The sequence below is a fragment of the Solea solea genome, chromosome 11 (genome assembly GCF_958295425.1).
Source record: "Solea solea chromosome 11, fSolSol10.1, whole genome shotgun sequence".
Lineage (NCBI taxonomy): Eukaryota > Metazoa > Chordata > Actinopteri > Pleuronectiformes > Soleidae > Solea > Solea solea.
Window position 1 is genome coordinate 23,297,506 of NC_081144.1, and position 23,147 is coordinate 23,320,652.

General features: G+C 42.4%; 1 protein-coding gene across 1 annotated transcript; it reads right to left on the reverse strand.

Moving 5' to 3' along the window:
• Positions 1–215: 215 nt before the first annotated feature.
• mafba (MAF bZIP transcription factor Ba) lies at positions 216–4,324 on the reverse strand. The gene has a single exon (XM_058643909.1). The coding sequence runs from the start codon at positions 3,835–3,837 to the stop codon at positions 2,632–2,634; it is 1,206 nt and encodes a 401-aa protein (XP_058499892.1). The 5' UTR covers positions 3,838–4,324; the 3' UTR covers positions 216–2,631.
• Between the last annotated feature and the right edge of the window lie 18,823 nt (positions 4,325–23,147).

Consider the following 23,147-nt stretch of genomic DNA (forward strand, 5'->3'; position numbering starts at 1 on the left):
AAATGCATATATATAATATCTGTGCTCCGAACCTTTGCACCCAGGTTGTTCCCACGTACATACGTACGCATAATAATAATGTCTTCCTGAAGGGAAATCAGCAGAAAAGCCTAAATGAAAAGTTCCCAAATCACCTAAAGCTACACACACACACACACACACACACACACACACACACACACACACACTTTTAAAAATAAGGAGAAGTCTGAGAGGTAGTTATTGCCATTTCAATGACTTTAATAAGCAAAATAGGAAACAATTTCTTCCAAGAACAATCGAAAAAATAAGACGAAACAGAAACCAGCCTGAATGGAACAGTTCAAATTTAAGTGTTTTAACTATTACTCATAATATATATAAACAGGATTGAAAATTGATCCCCAGCATCATCAATCGCAAAGTACATCATCATCATCATTATCATGGAATAGGCGGAAAAACAAACACAGAACAAACCCGCTGCTGCAGTTTCAGTTTGATTTCAACACAGTTGAATCAGTAACGAACCCCCCCCTCCCGAAACAAACAATAACAATAATAATAAAAAAGATTGTTAAATGCGTGACTTTTCAACAATATTCTTTTTCAAATGCAAGCACCATGCTTATGATATGATCTGACAGTTTTTTTTTCTGTTAATTTAAATCATTAAAATAAAAACTTTGTCTTGGTTTTCTTTTTTTTTTAAACTATGCATCTGGCCAGCAGAACCAGAATCATCATCAAATAATAATAATAATAATAATAACAATAATAATAATAAAAAAACACAAAAACACACACACACACATATATATAACGTACATGTTGTTTTCATTTTGAGAATTTGCACAACCTGTGTCCCCTTTTTTTTACTGACCTGCAGGAAAAAAATCAAATCAGGAAAACATAGAGAGCAATAAGAGTCAAACTTTGTATTCAAACGCTCGCGTTATCTAAATATGAACTCTACATAAAAGCCCTGACGTTTTTTTGTTGGTTTTTTTTTTGTATCATACTAAAACATTGTTAAAAAATATAAATCCTTATTATTAATAGTATAGGTCCAGTGGAAATGTGCTACAGGTGGTGGCCAATTCAAAATGAGAGGAGTGGTTCGGTTGATGGAGAAGGCAAAAGAACATTTGGATTTTTTTTTTGAAACAATTACACAAACAAACAAAAAAAAAACCCACATTGTGACAAACATTATGTCACAAATATTTGCTCTTGAAATGTTGCACCCATGAGCAAGTCCCACTTATGTATATTACAATATAGCATCATAGTACGTCTTCCTGGAGGGAGGTCTGCACAAAAGTCAAAATGAAAACTTTTTGTTTAAAAAAAGAAAAAAAAAAGAAAATCATCCAAAAAAGTGCACTTGACACACAAAGTTTGCTGAATTTAAACGAGAAAAAAAAATGATGCAACTCCTCTCCTCTCAACTTTTTTTTCTTTAGGAAAAAAATCATAAAAACTAATGGAAAAAAAAACACACACACACAACACGAAGAATGAAAGAAGTTCAAACCAGCCTCCTCTAATCTTGTTGTGCAGTTGTTTTGCGGTTGCATAATATTTACAAGCTCAAACCAAAAAAACAAGAAGAAAACCCTACACCGTATATATGACACTGCACCGTCAGTCCTGCTGTTCTGTCCCCTGCTCATCTCTTTCAAAACAACACAAGAGGAAACTATAGAGAAGCGCAGATCAACAACATGCTCTTAATATACACGAGAAAGATGGAAGGTACAAAATAGAAATTATTACCGTACATGTCCAGCATGCAGGATTAATATTTAATGCAGGTGTTTGTTTTTTTTTAACTTTTTAATCCCCCTTTTTTCTTTTTAATATATATATTCGAATATAACCAAGCAGGCAATTTAAAATCAATGAGATGTTGCATAAAATGTCCCCCTCCCTCGCCTCCCCTCCCTCCCTCCCTCCGTTACCCTCCCAGTGCAGTGACGGGTTTAGAAGTTCAAAATTTTGCATAAAGTGTGGTGGAGTCTAAGATTGGGGGGGGGGGGGGGGGGGGGGGGTGACACTTGTGTGGATTTGTAGCTACTTGTTGTTCCATAAGAATGTCCTCCTTTTTCAGATGAACACAATTACATGACAACTCTATGACCTGCACGCGCCATCCCACACTATACTCATTACAGGAAGGATTATTTAAAGGAGAGAGAGAAAGGAAACAAATAAAAGAACAAAAAGAAAAAAAGTTCATCAGCCAGGATCCTCTTGTTTGAAGAAGGAAATTAAAAATATATATAAAAAAGTCTCTTCACTACAAGCAACTATACTACAAAGATGCTGCGACTCATCATCATCGTCATCATCATCATCGCACTAGAACAGTTGCACTTTGTATCTCAGTTGTCACGTGGATGGAGAGATGGTTACACACGAGAGCGAGTACTAGTTGGTGGATTATTTCTTTTTCTAATATGAATATAATTGTTACTCGTATAATCATAAACAGGGCAGAGGGAGGGGGGGGGGGGAAAGAGTGGATTATTATTGTTTTTCTATGCTCATCATAGTCAGTTCAGTCGTTCGTGGACTGGAGGTGGAGAAGGTGGTGGTGAGGATGAGGAGGGTGAAGGAAGAGTTTGTTTTTTTTGTTTGTTTGACAACTCACATGAAGAACTCTGGCGATGACGGGGTGTCACTGGTGGACCCGGCCTCGCGGAAGCCGTTACTGGCCCCTGACCCGGTCAGTTTCTCGCACTTGAGTTTGTAGGCGTCCCTCTCCCTCGCCAGGCGGCCGATCTCCGCCTTCAGCTGCTCCACCTGGTTGATCAGCTGCGTCTTCTCGTTCTCCAGCACGTGCTTCTGCTGCACGCGCTTGAACCGGCAGGACTGCGCGTAGCCCCGGTTCTTCAGGGTCCGCCTCTTCTGCTTCAGGCGGATCACCTCGTCCTTGCTGAAGCCGCGCAGGTGTCTGTTCAGCTCCCGCACCGACATGGACACGAGCTGGTCGTCGGAGAAGCGGTCCTCCACGTTGAGGCCGCCGCCGCCGCCGGACTGGCTGAGGTGGCCGTGGTGGTGGTGGTGGTGGCGGTGGTGGTGGTGGTGCAGCGGCTGGTTGGGGTCCGGGGACTCCGGGGACGGGCTGTCGGGGTCCTGGCTGTGGTGGTGGTGGTGCTGGCTGTGTGGGTGACTGTGCGCGCCCGGGTGTCCGGACAGTTCCTCGCCGTGGTGCGGGAGCCCCCCCGCGTATGCGTGATGGTGCTGCTGGTTGTGGCCGTGGTGGCTGTGGTGGTGGTGCGGGTTCCTGTAGCCGTCGAAGGCGCCCTGCTGCTGCAGCTGCTGCTGCACATGCGGAGGCGGAGGGTGGCCGTGCCCCGTGGACCCAATCAGGGCCTCCACCGCGTCCTCCGGGGTCAGACTCAGCGTCTGCGGGTCTATCTGCTGATGGTAGCCGCTGCTGGGCATCCAGTACAGCTCCTCCAGGTGGTTCTTCTGCTCCGTGGGGCTGAAGCTGGGCGATGAGGGCACCGAGCTGCAGGGTGTGCTGATGGGAGTGGAGGACACTGAACCCTGCGGTTGGAGGCGGTTGCACTGGCGCACCCCGCCGCGCTCCAGCCCGGCCAGGCCTTCCTTCTTCACGTCAAACTTCATCAGGTCAAAATCGTTGACATATTCCAGAGCCAGAGGGCTGCTGGGTAGCTCCGGACCCATACTCAGATCCGCGCTCATGTTGCCGTCGCGGCTCTTTTGCAGACTCGCGAGCGTCGCAAAAACGGTCTTACTTTTAATCAGCGTCTCTTCTCTCCGCTCGTGTTTCATGCAATAGTTCTTGAGGCTCATCCAGCGCTGCGCACTGACTTGCTGTAGCATGAAACTCCCCGCGTGAGTTTGAGTGGCGGTGAGGAGAGAAAAAAAGAAAAGAAAAAAAAGAAAACCGAAAAAAAAGTAGTGGAGGAAAAGTTTCAGACTAAGGTTGTGCACATAAGGTTTGCGTCATGTAGCCTACTTCTGCAGGAGGTAGAAAGCAACGCGTCTCAGTGCACAACAAAAATAAAAAAAAGTCCCTTCAGTAGAAATGTCTTCACACAAACACATAAATTAAAAAAAGAAACAAAGAAAATACCAGGTTTGTTGGCTGAAACGGGCGCCAGTCCTCGTCGCAACTTTCTTGCTTGTAAGTCCCTTGTTTTGTTTTTCTCCAGGAAAAAGAATCGCTTGTAAAATACAGGGCGTCTGATTTTCTTTCTTTCTTTCTTTCTTTTTTCGCTGAGAAGCAGCTTTTCCAGCTCTGCACCGCAGAGGTTTCAAGGCTCTCCTCTCCTCCTCCTCCACCTTCTCTCACTATGGCTCTCTGGTTTCCAGCAGACTGCGCTTGGAGCGAGCCAGCGCTTCATCCTTATAGCGCATTCGTGACGTCGATCCCGGAGCGCGCAGCTCTCCAATGGGAGAGGGCGCTGAAACAGAGGAGGAGGAGGGAGGGAGGGGGAAGAGGAGGAGGAGGAGGAGGAGGAGGGCGCACAGTAGAGTCCTGACAGCTTCAGACAGTCAGCTGACCGACTTCCCTAAAAGCAGAGGGAGGGAGAAGTGGAGGAGCGAGAGAGAGAAATGCCTTCACTTCACGGACACTTTACAAGCGGCTCCTTTTTTGTCTTCTTCCAAATCTTAATATGTGTGTCAACAATAATAATAGCAATATTCACATTTCCAACAACATTAAAACCCCCATTTATTCTAACTTGTCCTGGATAACATCGGATTGTTTTAACTTCACAAAGTAAAGTTAAAGGTGCAGTGTGTAAAACTGGGAAGTTGCAGCTGACTTCGCCTTCAGTTAGCATCAAAAAAACATACAAGACGTTTAGTTTGTCCATCATGGGCTACCATATGGGCTCCAAGAGCTGAACCTGCTATTGTGATGTCATGAAAAGCAACACTTCATACACAATCAGGTGTTTGTAAACGTACACAATCTACAGTTTCTGCAGAAATAATGACACAAGTAATGAAAGTGGACACGCTGTCCCTTAATCCCTTGGATTGAGGAGCTTGGAACAAAACTAACTTGTTTTATAGTGTGCCCTTTTTTATAAAGGAACAAGTAAAATAACACGATTAGGTGTCACTGTTTATTACTTTTGATATGTTTAATGAAAAGTTGAAGCTTTTTTTCTTTCAAACCAAACAAAAACATCATGTTGCATAATCAACAGCTCTGATCAATACAGCATGTATCAGTATTGTGTGTGTGTGTGTGTGTGTGTGTGTGAGGCTCAGTGTTTAATGAGGTTTAAATGAAGTCTAAGTGTTTGTGATGGAAGTAGCGTGGACTTGCTTCGGGATTATTAATCCCTACATTCTCACACTTTGGCTCACCTTGGCTCGGGACACATTGTTTCACAGCAGCAGCAGCAGCTGCAGCTGCTGCGTCACAACACACTGGGTTCTCAGCGGAAAACAGGCTCAAGGCTGCCGCCGTGTGGACAACACGCACACAGCTCAGTGCAGCAGCTGCAGAGTGGATCCTCTGTGTTTGTTTGTTTGTTTGTTTGTTTGTTTTGTTTTGTTTTTGTTGCTCGTATTTCAAAGGTCACCTCCTGCGATAATGACTGACAGCAAATTCATCTCCGCCTATTTTGACTCCCATCACGAGGAGTGCCACTTGTTTAATCGCCTGTCTAACAGGTCGTTTTATTATTAGTAGTATTGGCCATGTGGCAGCGCGTCCTGCAGGATGTGACTGAGTCATTGATTTGATTGTGTATTGTTTTAATTGTCCAAGGAGACAAAAAAAATAAAAAATATAAATTAAACTGTCTGTAAATGAGTCCATTTGCGGAATCGATTGGATTATCGTTGCGTTTCCACCTCAGATCCACCTTTGAATTCAGGCAGCAGCCGCGTGAACCAGGCACGAGCCTGTGTATTGATCAGAGCTGCCTGCATGGAAGAGGCAAAAGATGAGATCCCGGTATTGAATGAGGGTGTATTTGTTTATTTTAGTTCTAAATGATTTCTTAAATTGTGCAGCAGTGACTCATAATGTCATAAATCATCACCATAAAAGCTTTAAAAATTATTCTCATTTACATTATATATAATTCTACTTAAATTAACCAAATTAAAAGGAAAAAAAAGAATGATATATAATTGTATAAAATAATCACAACATGACCATGACGTTTCACAAAGAATAACATTTGGTTGTGAGGGCGTAATTCAAGCAAAACTGCAAACAACTTCACATATTAAACAATTAATGAACAACTTACCCATAAGTCACTGCGTATTATTATCTTATGATCAGCAATAAAAACAACAAAGTAATATTAGATCATTACTAATATAATACAACTTTGATTTGTAGCTTTTATAATAACAAAACACGCGTTTAATTGTATAGAATAGAGTTGCAAGTTACAATCTTTCTTATTTAAATTGCCCTAAACCTGCAGGTAAGTTCTCACTCCTATGCTCCAACTTCCCCAAAAAAAAGAGCGCCCTGAGCGAGTCGTGCCGAGCCGCGCTGCTCCAAAATAATACTAATAAAAAAACCTCCTCCATCCTCTTCCTCACAGCGAAGCCGACCCGGCGGCACGCAGCCCCATTAGGTCGTAATGCTCTCTCTAATATAGCCCCGAGTCCAGCGCCTTAATAGATCCAGGCAGGCAGGCCCCGCCGCCGGCTCTCCCCCTCCGGTAATAACGCGGCAGTAATGGAGACACGAGATGTTAAAAAAGCGTCCATGTCAGCAGCATATCGGTGGTTAATGATCTATTAAGTGATCCGTGTGCTTATGGACATCGAGGGGGAGAGAAGAAGAAGAAGAAAAAAAGTGTTGATGCTTGCTTATTCTCCCCCCACACACACACACAATATAATGAAGAGTCCCATCCTACGGGTTTTTTAGGAATGAATAACAAGAAATAAAATCAGCTTTTAAAATGTGACATTTAACAGTTGGCGCGTGGAGAAGGCGGCAGCAGCAGCAGCAGCAGAAGCAGCAGCAGCAGCCTCTCACACCTGCAGTAGGCCCGCTGCTGCTGGAGGCCCGCGTTATGTTGTGGAGGAGAGGAAAGAAGAAGGGAGCAGGATTTCTCCTCTGCTCCATCATCCGTGCGTGCGCACCGGCTCTTCCAACTGCCAAGATCCCCCCTCCCTCCCTCCTCGTGTGGATCTGTGTGGAGGATACAGTGACTATTAAGGAATAATGTTTTTTGTTTTTTTAAAATCCTTCTTTTTTAGAGTCAGAGTCGAGAGTTTTTGTCTCACTCTCGAGTCACATCGTGGGTTTTTATTCGCTGCACTTTTGTTGTGCGTAAAACCTCTAACGGCCCCCCTCCCGGTGATTCCTGGACAGGCTGCAGAGACATGGAGCTGCGAAAAAGGGCCAGAGTGAGGGATGGAGAGACGACGCTGCTGCTGCTGCTGCTGCTGCTGCTCTGATGGACTGCAGGTGATGCAAAGAGGGGGCAAAAAAAAGATTCCTAAAAAAGTTGGATGCGTAACACCTCTCCCAACTTTAACTTGAATAACGATGTCTGTGTGGCACGTGGTTTATGATTCATTGCTGAAATTGAAACGCTTTCATGTTGATGAATGTGTTGATAATGATCTGTAACAGGTTCATGTCGGACATGTCACATCTAAAACAACTATAACATACCCTCAGACTTTCCAACAAAATAAACAAGTTATAAGTTAGTTTTAGTTTATTCCTAAGCGGGTTGGCCTCTCATTTCTGTTAATTAATTCATTTAAGACATTCACCTTTTACTCAGGCATCCTTGTTTACTCCAGACTGATCGATTGTCTCTCTTTGTGAAAACATGTATTATTAAGATGCGTCGTCAGTGTGTGTGTGTGTGTGTGTGTGCGTGTGTGTGTCGGGGGAGGAAACGAGGAGAGCAGATGAATGTGGCGAGATATAAGTGCAAACTCTGGCAAATATTAATATTAACATTTAGAAAATTATATAGAATATCATTGTTGAACTAAATCATTCCACTCCGTGTGCGTGTTTTCTCCCACACGCATATTTTCCCACAGTCATACACACTCCTCACACAGTACATCTGTGGAACAAGGCGCTTTAGCTGCTGTGTGGACGCAGTGTGGGGGGAAATTAGGGCTTATTTCTAGTGACAGGGCGCCTCTGGTGGCGCATTTACTCACTGCCAATGCTTAGATTGTAACATCAGTGACATGCAGTCCTTTTTTATTTATTTATTTACTCACTTGTTCAGTCTTGTTGTGTGTGTATATACAGTGTGTGTGTATATATATATATATATATATATATATATATGTGTGTATATATGTATATATATATATATATATATATATATACACTATAATAATATAATCTATATAAAATGTATGATGGCCAGTCCAAGACATAATTGCAGGCCTTTCCTGGGATTAGATGTCCCTGATTGACATGCACTAAATATAACAACAAATAAATGTCAACTGGCTTCATCCCAGAAGAAGAAAAGAGAGAATGAAAAAAGAACAGTAAATCTGCCATTTGGTCATTTCATTAATGTAAATTGTGATGCTGTGTTTAACAATAGTTTGGCTTCCCTCCAGCTGGCAACACTGTTTTCTTTCCTGGCTTTTTTTTTTATTATCATAAACTGTGGCTGCATGACCACAGAGAACATACACAGTATCTACAGGCAACACCACAAGAAGTAAATATCACAGTGCAGGCGTAACGTAATTAAAGCCTGCTCAGAACCACAATGTACATCTGTGTTATCGCTACTGTGACTATAATAAAATACATTCTTATAATATATAATTAGAATTTCTATCCACAAGTGGCACCTGCGTTTATTTAAAACACTTTAAACACTTCATGTTCTCCATCAGGCTGCTTTATAACATTTATAAATAGCCATAACTGACATGTCAGAGTGAGGGAGCATCCTTTGTTGTCCACGCTGGCCTCTAATTGCCTGCATGTGGAGCCGTCAGAGCGTTCCTCTCTGGCTTATGTTAAAGTTTCCACTTCATATAATATTCTGGAAAAATGCACGGCGTACGTCATCTTCGTTAGGGCGCGTTCACATGCAGCCGTGTGGTTTGATGCTTAAGGGCAAAGAAAGGGTTTTAATAACGCTGAAGCGGCTCTGTGTAATATCTGAGGACACTTTTATTTTCCTGCCGGGGGAGTAAAGTGCAAAGAGCCGAGTTTGTTAATTGTCACGTGATAGTATGATAAACTTTAGCAGCTACAGATATAGATATCAGTCTAATCTGTCTTTTTTTTTTGTACCTATTTTGAACAACTAAGCTGTTGATAACACAAATATCAGCCATTTTAGAAACAAACTGAATTCATTTAGGTGCCACAAAGTAGTTCTTTTAGAGATTAGAGAATCTGTAATAATGAAAGCACAATTCTGAATCAGCAAGACCAGCAACAAAGCTACTGGTGGCCGTAGACTTTGCCTTTAGTTTGAATGAACTTTTTTTTTCAAAGTTTGTCGGCCATTTTTTTTTTTAGTGGAGGCTTTTTCATAGTCTTAATATTTAGGGTAAACAAATATTATCAGAATTGATTTATTTAGTCTTTTCCACTATAAATAGTGAACATGGTTCCAGGTCAGTTTAGTGTGAAGAGTGACTGATGTGATCTCCTCTCATCATAATCCTGGAGTCGTCACTCACCCCTGGATCTGAAGATGATGCTTTTATTAAACACTTTCACTCGTCGTCCACGTCCCTCCTCTTTCTTCCTCTCCCCTCATCCTCCCTTGCTGAGTGACCTCCCTGCCTCTGTGGCTCTCTCACCCTCTCCTCTAAGCCCTGGCCGTGGCCCTGCCCACCCTGGGTCATTTATCATGGAGCAGGAGGGGAGCCCCCGGGCCTGCAGGCCCCTGTCAGCCCCTGCAATCGCCTCTTTGTGGCTCCCAGCAAACAAGTGTCGGATCAGCAAAAGTCTATTAAAGCCTGGTGGGCCTTTCTCAGCCTATTGGGCTCGGGTCAGTGAGCTGCTCTCCTCGCTGCTCCTAGAGCTCTTTGTGTCGCCGCCGTTCGCTGACACAGATCCCCACAAGATTAATGATTTTTAGCAGCCATTTGAGTCTCACTCGCAGGGTCCCTCTCTCTTTCTCTCCCCCTTTTTTTTTTTTTAAATCCTTTCTCCACTCACTCTATCCTCTCTCTTTTTTCCCTTTAACCTATTTCTCCTATACCACTCGTCCCGTACGTGGTGATTTCTCGCTTTCTGCTCTGTGGCTTTTGCTCGTCTCCTCCTCCTCCTCTCTTTCACTGCTAATCCGATAAATGTTGACCATTTGTGTAAGGTCATAATCCACACAAGTGTGATTGCCTTTAATGGCAGCCCATAATCATCTCTGTGTGGCAGATCTCATGACGTAAAGGGACATAAACTGCAGCAGGAAAACATGTTGTGTGAGTGATGGACTCCTGTCTGGCCGTGGATTTCCCGCAGTCGGCCTCCAGAGGCTCCGAGTAATTTGAAATCTTCGAGGCACTTCCACGACTTCCATGTTGCCATGTTGCTCAGTGTTGTTTCCAGTAATTACTGCAGGTTAAGTGCACGTCCCGGAGCCCGGTGGAGGCAGCTCTATCCCTCACATGGGACATGACTCAGCACAGTTCAGGTCATCCGGCCATTTCCCTGACCACTGGACCACACCCCGGCCTACTCTAAACCCACAGGACAAGCACTATTTACGGTGGACTCGTGTTCACTTACATCACCTAATGTAATGGCTGCTTTATTTCCCAGTCGGTGCTCTCTTCGGTTTTTTTTTTGCAGAACTTCTGGATGACGCAATTGTTCAACTCGTAAAATTGTATGTTTCTTTTTCTTTTTATTGTACAATTACAATAATTTTCTCATTTTGTATTTGTCGGTATTGACAATTTGTTTGTTGGAAAGATCAAACAGGGTCGAAGAGATATTCTATTCCCATAAAGTGAGAACTGATAACATGACTCAGCTAAGCTGCTGCTACAGTGGTTTTTACCTTTTTCTTCTTCTTTTAGTCTAAAATAAGTCCAATATCTTTCCAATATCTGATCCAGCTATTTTGACCAAAGAAAAAAACAATACTGTTGGAAAACACTAATTAGCACACTACAAAAACCGCCTTGTAATAAATACGCCAAATTAGGCTTATATTACTTTGTAAATCAATTTTTGAAGTGTAAAATCTATCTGCACATGCGTCTGTTAAATTATGTCCCGCACTGCACATGAGCAGCAATCAAGTGTACGCAGTGTTTATAATACGTCTGTGAAGCTCCAGAAACAAGGAATTACTAGTCTACAAAATAAAGCACTTGAACGAGGAAAAAGCCATTATGGTCTGTCTGTTTTTTCCTTGCAGGACAGCATTAAAAAAAAAAGAGAGAGAGACAAGAGACCGAGGGCAGACATAGATTTGTCTTTACTGCTCCTGCACAGGTTGGCATTGTTCAAATATTCGTTGTGGGCTATGTAAACTATTACATTGACACTAAAACCTAAATAATAAATTATTGTCTCTGCCAGGAGCTGCACTCTGCAGACTGAATTTAGCTTCACTTAAACTTACGATTAGTTTGTATTTGAGAACTTTGGTTTGGGCCATAAACCGGCGGATGTTTTAGCAAATGGAATCATGCTGAACGTTGTTGTTGTTACACAGCGCTGTATTCTGACAGTTCTCAGTGACAACAGTCTCTCACTCACAGTAAATCTATCAACCAATCAGGAGACTGTAACTGGAACTCCTCGGATTGCGAGATTTACGACGAGTTCCATTTACATCGGATGTAACTTTTTTACCAACGGAGTACATACAGCAACACAAGACAACAGCACCAACCAAATCAGTTTCTGACCACTTTAATTACACTTAATAACACTGGTTTTGAGTTACGTAGGAGCCAAGCTCATATGAAAGAAGTGAAGTCATAGACATGTTTTCCAACGAGCAACGCAACGACAGGCCCCAATGTTACACTTGTTGTTAACATCAAAGCACACACACACACACACACACACACACACACAGTATATATTTAAACCAAATGTGAGGACTTTACTTTCTGTTATTAGGAAAGTAGAGAGGACAAAAGGCAAAGCGATCATTTATTAACAAACAATACATTATATAATTAAGATACGTATTGCACTCATTGTATCTCATTCCACAACTTAAAATATGTATTATACATTAATAACAAGAAATGTTTTTTATTGAACACACAACATGTCCATTGATAACAATTGAAAAGCACTATGTGTATGTCTGACTTAATGTGAAAATGAAGAAAGAAGTGCAATTAAAAGTTTAAGTAGCAGTCCTACTATGTCAAGGTTGGTGATGTCTGACAGAAATCTTACTTTCAACTTTGGAAATTACAACTTCCTACTACAACTGGAATGTATCATTGTGCCGATTGTCATTAGCAAGTGTGGCTAAGAGAGCGGCCATGACAGACACTCTGGCACCAAGTGTCAAAACATTAAATTCATGCATATAATATACAACTTTACTTTATTAGCACATTATGTCAAAGAAAAAGAAAGAGAGAATAACTCTCTAAAAGTGAGTACTCAGTTGTGTTTTGATGCATTTAGTTTTTTGTCATTGGTTTTCCACTAACAGACAGTAGGGGGAGTGGAGGCAGCAACAAGCGATTTAACACATCACACTGACTCCTAAAAATCCTGCATAGCTCTGCTTTAAGGGACCTCATTTGAGGGAAACATTGAGACATTTTGCAACTATATTCAACAGATATTCACTTACTGTGCGTGTATTCACTTTTTGTGAGTTTTTAGAGCTTTTCGCTGCCTGCTGTGGCTAAAGATTACGCAGTATGAGCAGCGACAGTGAAGTGAAACTAAGATTTTGGGTATTTCAGCAAATAGGAGTGTGTTCATCACCATAAATCAGAAAAGTATCAATTATAGTCTTGAAATGTTGAGAGGTTGGTGTGTGTAATCCATACAGTAGATATTTCATAGTCTATTCTGTCTTTAATGCGACAGTTACTTGTTACCAGCATCCTTTTTCTTCCTCTGTGATGAAACATGTGCAGCAGCACTGAGACAAACTGTGTGTGTGTGTGTGTGTGAAAGTATAACCTCCTCTGTGTCAGTGAAGCCGCCTGTGGGTCAGTGTCTGTTCTCACCTGAAACTCTCCCTGTGTGTTTACAGCACGTCTGTTTTAGGACAGAATGGATGAACCCAGTCTGCTGCTGCTGCTGACGTGTCCATCCACCTGCCCTGTTTCCTGTCTGATTAATCTTCTCACTCTGTCTGTGTGTGTGTGTGTTTGTATGTGAGTGTATTTGTTCGTATGTGTGGCTGTGTGTAAATGGTTATAGATGGGGCGACACCACCACACTGGCAGCCTGAATCATTACTCACACAGATAGGGAGAGACCCAGGGCCGTGGAACCCCCTAACATCCTCCTTCCCGCATGTACACACACACACAAACACAAACACAAACACACACACATACACACTCTCATATCCCCAGGTTATTCATTTCTAAACAGAGTGCCTGGCATTTCACCACATCCACCCCCCCCCTGTTTATTAAGAGTCTTCTGCAGAGGGGGAGTCATGGACGGGATTGGATTATATTCTTTGTTTGCATCTATCCTCTTTGCCTCTTCTCTCGTCATTTCTCTTCATCTTTCATTTCCAAAAAAGGGAGGATGAGAAATAACACCTTTACTCAACTGCATTCATTCCTATAGCAACCTCTGGGATCTCCCATGTGTTTCCAAACTCATCCCATAGCTACTGTGTCCAAGGAAGCATAGAAGGAAGTGAGCTAAAGGGCGATTTTAGTCAACTCAGTTGTTTGGCATTGTTAATCTTGAAACTGTGTAAGTATAATTAATTATAAACCCTATTTCCGGAAAAGTATGGGTATTCTCTTACTGCAAACCTTTATTTAACAGATAAATGTTCATAGGAAAGATTTTCAGTGCTTTCACTGACAACACTAAACAGAAAAAATCAATGTAATATAAAAAAAAGTTGGGACACTTTGCAAATGGATATAAAATTATATATAATTATAATAATTCAGTGTTCAGTGGTCACTGAAGAAAGGAGCAAAAGCCAGTATGTGTGATGGTATGACCCAGTGTTAAACTTTCATCTGTCCCAACTTGTTGTCTTGAGTGTGTTGCAGACATTCATTTCTAAATTTGATAAATAGAATTATGTTTGTTAAAGGCGACATAGAATGCTTGTATCACACATATATGTTAGTTATGGAGGTCTACTTACATATATTAACTTGTTTTCATGATTAAAAACCTCCTAATCGCTGCAAACGAGCCGATCAAAATATCTCCTCACTGACGCTCTCAGCCGCGCTATTTCAGACCAAACAGTTGCTGTGATTGGCCAGCCAACGAGAGCTTTCCTACTGTCCTGTGATTGGCCAGGTACCTGGAAGTGACGTACTAGATAAGCCAGCTCTCAGATACACAGCTCCCCCTCTGGCACGGTGGATGCTCTGCATCTCAGCAGCTACAACGAGACTAGTTCTTCTTCTTCTTCTGCGGTTGAATGTACGCAACCGGATGTGCCCGGACTAGTGCCCGCACCGGGAGGCGCTACAGTGGTGAGGATTTCTGATGACGACATCAAATTAAGGAAGTGTCGATCCACTTCGCAGAGCCCAGGAAAACAATACAACACTATTTTCTCAGCAGTGGCTGAACTGTTTGTTCTGAAACTTTAGGGTTTCATAAACGAGGTAATGACGCAGATACACACACAAACGCAGCGTTAATTGGAGCTTCCGGTCTATGTCACCTTCAATGAAAACACTGAAACACAGAAAATATTTTATTTTTATTTTGAAGTAAAAGTAAACCAACAAATTACAGATTTTTATTGCATATTTGAAAGTGTCCCAATCATGGGGTGGCATGCTATAAATGTTCAGCCAGTTTAGCACCATGTACAGTTCAAAACCAAGAAAAATCAAAGTTGACCTTAATCTATTCTAACCTGACCTATTTTACATGTGATTAGCATAACAACTAGGTAGCTAAGAGGCTATTTTATTCAATGAAGTTGTTGCTATTGCATTGCTAATTAGGGATGTCCCAATACAACTTTTTCACTTCCGGTATTAACGATATTGCAGCCTTGAGCCGAGCCAATTTACTAATAATCACATCACAAATTAGACAGTTAAATAATCAAATCAATATTATTCAGTTGTAAATGGTCAAATTAAAAGAAAACAGTGTTGTTCACTTGGGTTCCAAACATCTTCCAACACCAAACCAAAAATACACTTCAAGTGAACTTGAAATTCCAAACTCAAATAATAGTTCCGTTAAACCTCATTAAATGAAAATAAAACTTAAGCCCTATAGCTTAGTAAGTTAAAATCAAATAAATACCAATTTTAGTTCGTTGCAGGCCTGATGTGCAGCTATGTAGTAGCTAACACAACAGGCAGCTGCTTCACTCTCCCGAGTTAGAAGAAGGCAACAAACGATGTCAACTCACAGTTTCCTGAGCAGAAAGTGCCCACAAAGCTCCTCACAGTAGCATCTCGAAGGTTCTCCAGCTTCATCTACTCCGATGTGTCGCGCTCCCCGTGTCGGCGAACATATATGTCCCTTAGCATCCCAGAGTGGTAGCTTCTGGCTCACCGTAGAGCTAGGCTAGCGCAGGTGGCTAACTGTCTGAACACAGACTCCTCGTCGGATGAAATTGTTCACAACAGTCGCTCCATTGAACATACAGAGTTCACGCTTTGTGTACTCCGATAATAAAGTAACAAATTTAAGGAAATATGTGGGTTACAACTGGTATTATCTAGCACCGCAGCACCTGTTAGCTGTGTCAAGTCAACAACAACTCCTAGCTCGCTCGCTCTCTTCTTGACACATGACCTCCAACTCGCTACTCATTGGCTCAGAAAATAAACAAATATAAATGTGAATTAATATTACATTATAATTGCCAGCATAATATGCTTAATGTAAAAGAAACACAAATATATTTTGTGTATTTAATTTTTTTTTTTTTAAATCCGGTAACACAATACAATAAATTGAACATGAAATTCCATTCAAACATTTGAGTTGTTTTAATACTCAAGTAGTACTTTTTTAAACTCCTATTTATACCATGTATGAATTTATTATATGATTTGTTAACATTTTTTTATGAACATTAAGAACTTTTGTCTTCTAGATTTTCCACAGGGTTACATTAGTAACAGCGAGAATGCCCACTAGTAGTACTAGTAAGAGCCAAAATGTCCACTAGGAGCACTAGTAAGATGTTTTTGACCTTACTACTAGTGAGGCTCAAAATGTCTACTAGTAATACTAGTACATCTCTTTTGACATCATTAGTACTACTGGTGAGGTCCAATGTCCCTACTAGTACTAGTAAGTTGTTTTTTTTTACCTTACTAGTACTACTAGTAAGGCCCAAATTGTCTCCTAGTACTACTAGTAAGAGCGGCAACCATTAGTAGAAAGTATTTGGGATATTTTGGACCATATTGGTACTACTAGTAAGGGCAAAAATGCTCATTAGTTAAACTAGTAGAAGACAAAGTGCTTACTGGTAACACTAGTCGCACAAAATACGAATGAGAAAGGTAGGAAAGAAGCATGCATTGAGGCTTCCTATTGGCTCTGTAATTCAAAATAAGTAGTGCCGACCAATCAAGACTCAGGATTATCGCCCAAAGACGCCCACAGCCGAGCGCGTACTGGCCCAGATAACCGGATATAAACGTCTTACTCCAGTAACCACCAGGACATGATCTGTCCGCGTCAGTGTGGACACAGCAGGTGGGACACGCGACGACTGAGGGAATCATGTCTTTATAAACTTTTGTGAACTAGTTTGAAACGTCATACTCTCTCTCTCTCACTGATCAGTGATCATCTCTGATCGATCACCCACCACTTCGATCTGCGTCAGCTGTATAGTAGTGGTGCTTTTTTCTTTCTCTTTTTCATTAAAGTAGTACAGTGTGCAGAGGAAGTGCAGTGCACGATTTATAGAGATGTCAATTAAAGGCAATTATTTAACCTCAATATCAAGGCTGTTGCATTCAATACGAGTTTATAGAGAAGGCTAACTGTTCACAGGAGTAGCTGAGTTAATGAATACACAATTCAGCAATAGATGTGAAGTTAGTGCCACAGTGTCCTTGGCACATTTATCATAATCATTTGGCATTTATGAAGAAAGTAAAAAAAGAGAAAAGAAATCGTAGCCACTCGCACAGTGATTCGGTTTCCTTTTTTCATTTCTATCCAGGCTAAGGACGAGTCCTTGTTTCCGGAGAATATATGAGAGCAATTACATTCCCATCATGAAGACACTGTGGACCTGAACACAATGGGAAAAATGGCAATATCATTTAATATCCTCATTGGAAAATCATACGAGTGCAGTGCAGCAGCGGGGGGGGGGTGAGTCTGTGTAACATTTGTACGCGAGTGTGTCGTGTGTGTTCAAACATGTGATTTCTGAGTGTTTGTGGTCCTCGTCGGCTGTTTATAGCACATATATGCATGAGTGTGTGTCGTGGCAGTATGTATATGCGTGTGCTGGGAGCAGGCGTGTGTAGGGGGGGGGGGGGTGGGGGGGGGGTAGAGAGAGACTGTAAATAAATCTGTTTGGGGATTGGGGGTGCGGGGATGAAATATGGCCCCCGCGATGTGGAGCAATGTGAAAAACTCGGCAACGCCAGGGAATAACAAATCTCCCGATGTCGCCTGGCCGCAAAATAAATACACTCCGCCGTACAAGTCATCCATCTGGACTATGAGTCGCGAGAACGACGCCCCCAATACATCCCCAACACACACACACACACACACACACACACCAAACATACTCCCAACACCCATCCCACACAGCAGCCATATTTATTTGCACATTTATTTATATGTTTTTGTTTGTAGGATTAAATGGAAACTGGTGGTGGAATTTATTGGTGGTTTTTCATGTGAATGAAACATGACCCCCCCCCCCCATAACGCTGTCTGTGTCTTAATGGGTTGGGGTGGCGGGCGATGAAGGGCCACTGGGGTGTTCTGTGGTGTGGGTGTGTGTGTGTGTGTGTGTGTGTGTGAATTGGGGCGTTTTAACTAATGATCACTCATGAGGGATTGAATAATTAAATTTCAGCCGTGACAATTTAAAAGTCTCCCCACACAAAGTCGAGCGAACGAGGGTGCAGATGAAGGATGGCGGCCCCCAGTGAGACGGATCCAGCGTTTATTACGTTGCAGAGGGGAAAGTGTGTGTTTATTCAACTAAACATGAAAGCCCACCACTTTCTTCTTCTCTCTTCTTATCACGGCCACTTTTCTCTCAGATGCTCCATCATTACAACCACCGCAGCACTGAAACACACACACACACATGCATGCGGGTGTTACGCACAGGTCTGTATTGGGGACCTTGGGCTTCTCTAGGGGTCGCCACAGCAGATGATCTGCATATTTTTATTTATTTATTTATTTTTTTTACACCAGGTGCCCTTTGTGACAACCCTCCCATAGGGACCATGCTTGAGAGCAGCACTAGAAGTGAATTCAGAGTGTCCAATTAACAATGAGCAATGGGTACCTTGCTCCGGGGTAGACCAGCCTTTGACTTGGCTGGGGTTTTGAACCAGCAAACCACTGATTACAAGCCCAATAAATGCATGCTGTCTGTGTTCATCTCAGAAAGTACTCAGAAAGTGACTTCAGTAGAAGTTGAAGTGTTCTTTAAGCACCACACTTAAGTATTCAACATTTTTTGTACCTAAGTATTGCAAGTAGTTTATTTGAAAAATGTAGTACTCAAGTACTGAATGTAAAAGTAGAAGTATTGTGTTATGTAGTTCACTCAACACCACGATCACTGGAGGAAGTTGAAGAGCCATCTACAGCTCTGGCAGTGATTGGAACGAGTAACGATGCAACACATGAAAGTAAAAGTATCTCATTGTAAATATGTCGTGAAGTACAAGTGGAAGTAGGAGACAAAAAAAATACTGCGTATAATAATGGTATAATAGTACAGATACAGCGTTTTAGTACGTAAGTACAGTAGTGAAGTAATTCTACTTTGTTACTGTACGTTTGTCATATCAGTCACATCTTTTTGTGTTTGGGTTATACATTTAAAAGCCAATTTCGTGCAATCCCAAGTTTAAATCTCAACAATTAGTTCCTAAAATGGCCTTTTATATTCATACAGATTGTAGACATTACTATCTATAAAATATAGTTCTGTGAATGTGCCTCTAATGTAAAGGATGACATGAAACGACACTACAACACAACATTGTTAAATCCCATGGGGCAGTGTTCATGTACGAGGAGCACGTCAGACCTGGCAACCGTGACCATGCATCTGAACGTTATCATTGTTTATGTAAATAAAACAATAACAGCAGCAGCACTGAGGCATTTCACTTTTACAATAAGGGATGAGATAGTTTGCCATTTTGTTGTTGTTCTGTACAAAAAAAAAAAATTCTCTTTTTCCAATTAGCTTCTATTCTCTGGACTTAATTAGGTCATGGTGAGGTGTTTGTGTGTGTGTGTGTGTGAGGGTCACGCTGTCCCTTCTAGGGATAAATATTAGCCCTTGTTGTTTGCAAATAGGTGATGTATGGTGGCCATATCTCTCGGTGATGAATGTTTTTTTTTCCAGAAATTTCCTTTCCTTTATCAATTGACTAACAAACCCATGTATCACTGCCACTCTCCACTCCCCATATAAATTAAATAACCAGCTCTCCCCCTTTCTCTCTCTCTCTCTCTCTCTCTACATCCCTCTCTTCTCACTTTCTCTCTCAACCATGCTCCCCAATTCCCTCTCTTATTATTCCTGTTTAGCTTTATTCATTTCCCCGAGTTTTGCTCGTTTTACCTCGTTTCACACACACACACACACATCAAACCCACAGCTGTCAGCGGTGATGTGATGGGAGTTTGTACGTGCAGAATATCTCTGTCGCAAACTTCCCTGTAACGTGATGGAGACAATAAAAGTGCTTTTCCGCTGATTACCTCTTTGCCTCCATCTTATTTTTTCATGGACTCGTCATCAGGCGGCGTTTGACGGACTTAAAGAGACGTGATCGTAAGAGAAAGTATGTTTACTAGTTCTTTTTGTATCGCCGTGGCGCTCCGTCTGCGCTTAAAGAGCTACAGGCGAGAGTCGGCCAGGTTCCTCTGACGACGGGAGGCCGATTATGCCGCGGCGCCATATTGTAAACTACTCATCATTATCTGGCCCCTCCCTGCTAACGACCGCACTGGAGATAAACAGGGGGGCGATGCGGCGAGCCGTCTTAATCAGGAGGGCCGTTGAAGAGTGAAGTGCTGTCATTAAGCACAGCTGGATCACACCGGGAAATGGCCCACGTTGAGCCGTAAAGTTGCAGTGAAGCCGGCTCACATCCAGGCCCGGAGCCACACGGGGGTTCGCCGGTGTCATCATCGCCCCCGTTTAAAGCTGCAATTGGCAGAATCGCTTGTAAAATAGTCGATTGGTGTGTGTTTCGAGTTGTGCAAATAGTTTTTTTAGGGATCACAGCGACAGATTAACCGAGGCGATAACTCCGTCTCTGAAGCCTCTTCCACACAAGGGTGTTTTTCACACTGTGGCTCGTATCTATTTTCCACACAAATCGTGAGCATCTCACAGTGAAAATGATCTTTCTTCACACTCTCAGCATCTGTGACAAATGTTACAAATGTGTCCTGTTCCTGTTTCAAAGAATAACGTGTTTCAGTTCAGTTTAAGTCCAATCTTTTCTTTTTCCAGCAACCGACAGATGGGCAGCGTCATACTTAAGAATCCTGGCATTTAGTTGAGTACAGACGAGTACAATGAAGATGAAGACGAAATGCGTCTGTCCAGCCGGGTCTTATCCATGAACGTCACCTTCCACAGGCTCCGCCTCCAGCCCTGGAACAGTACACATCAGTTATTTTGACACTTTTGACAATCAAAATGCAAACATGTGTGCAACGTAGTGACCAAAACCAAACCTGTATCACTTGTCGGAAGTTTCCTGTGATGGGACCAAAGATCACTTGAACGACATGATGCTGAAACATCTCGCCTACTGTGCCTTTACACCAGGAATAGTGTAGAAAGAAAACAGCCTAAAACATGCAGCCACACTAAATGATCGGCCGCCACTGTGGGACAAACAAAAAGACAATTTGTCTTTTTAGTGTGTGTGAATCACACTCTCACTCCCTCACTCCTTCTTCACTCTGTTTACACACAACACTCCCTTCTCTCCTCCGTCGTCCCTCTTCTCTGCAGCGAAAACAAAGATCTCCAACCCTGAGAATGGCACTCCCCTGAAACTCAGAGGAGGATGTGCTCGTCTGACTGAGTGAACACACTTTCTTTATATGCGACTGGTTCTCAGAGTGAGAGGCCCAGTGCTGTATATATGGGGGGGAAACAAAGTTGAATGACCATGATTTATAGAAAAGAAAAGAAATAAACCGGCGTTTGAAAGGGCGAGGACTGAACTGTGTCTCTTTTTTATGAGCTGCTTCCCTCATTGTTATTGTCTGTCAGTGTTTCCTCTACAGACAATAGTGTCAAGTCATTACAGAGTCAGATATTATAGCCAGTATATGGAAATAGTTAGAATTAGAATAAGTTGAGATCATTTTTCTGGAGCATTCTTTTTTACTCTATTGCTTAAAATCCTCTTTACAACCCGATTGTAACCAATTCATTAAAGTATTGTCACAAAAGTGAAAAATGTCAGCCAGCTGTGGATTGGACAGGGCTGTTGGATTGTGATGCATCAATCAAACTGCCATCTGCCCCCTTTATCTTTCACTTAATTATAAAACATATACTATAAACCATTCACACGGACATATCAGCATGTAGACTAGCAGAGCTGGGAATCAAACCCACAACCTTCCAGTTGAAAGATGACTCGATGGCCCATTAAGTTGAAAATATGTTGTTTTTTTTATCACATTTCACTTGATAAAGGACAAACAATAAGAACCCGTTTCCATGAAATCTTCTCTCAATTATAACTATTATATAACTCATTAACTCATAAGCCGCTTTAGTTCCAACTATATCTTCAGACGATGTCATCAGTGACACCCTGTCTCCTTTATCTCGTTCCTTTTCTGCGCTCCTGTCGCTCAGAGTGTGTGATGTCTCTCTCGCGATGACTCGTGGTCGTGACCCTCTGCCGCGTCCCTCAGACGGACAGGCCTGAGCTGTCTGGACAGGCCGTAGCTCTCCCCGCAAACGCTTGAACAATTGGAGGTAAATACGTTGGAGACAGCCCATTTGTTTTGGGCCGGCGGTGATGCATGCTTTTGCAGCGAGCAGCACATTTTTACCGCGCAGCCCAAAGCAGCCGTGAGTAATGGACTGCTCCGGCCTGTCCACTCATACTGCTATTTTTATTATTGTATCCCTTATAGTTTTCATTTTTCATATCAGGGTAAGAAAGGGGGGAATAAAGAGAGAGAGAGAGTGTGTGTGTGTGTGTGTGTGTGTACAGCTTTCCCTTGAAGTGCGTTCTTCCCCTAAAAGAGGCGGGAAGCACGGGGCCCCGTGCACATCCCCTCCTTCCACTCACTTTATCATCCTCCATCAACCGTGCCTTGCTTGGAGATTCTGTTGGGAGAGAAAAAATAAGGGATTATCAACAGACACAACAATAATTCAGGCCCCTGGACAGCTTCATAATAATTTTCCATCAATCCATCATCCGCGTGCTTTTGTCTCGTGTTTGTCTGTTTCAGCCTCTGGAGATGCCGAGGATCATGGGAGACCTGTGCAGCGGCGACACACTGTAAAAAAAAAAGAAAAGAAAAAGAAATGTTCCTTACGTTTGAGGCTGGAACCACAGAGCAGAGAGAGCTGAAGATGATTCACTAAGTAGCTAAAATTATCTGCCGCCGCCGCCGGCCCCCGTGGGGACAGCGCTGGGGTTTTGCATTGAGGCACAAGTATGGGCACCTATAATGGCTGCCTCTTAATTCCACTGACAGCTTTACAGGACCTGAGTTATGGAGCCACAGCCGCGCCGCTCGTTAGGCCCTCGCTGTGGATTCACACTGGGGTTACACTAATACACGCCCCCCCCATGTGCCCTTTTCCCCCCGCACCATACACACACACATGGGC

Coding starts and splice junctions, on each gene's coding strand:
- mafba (XM_058643909.1), bottom strand. CDS start 3,837: ATGCTACAGCAAGTCAGTGCGCAGCGCTGGATGAGCCTCAAGAACTAT.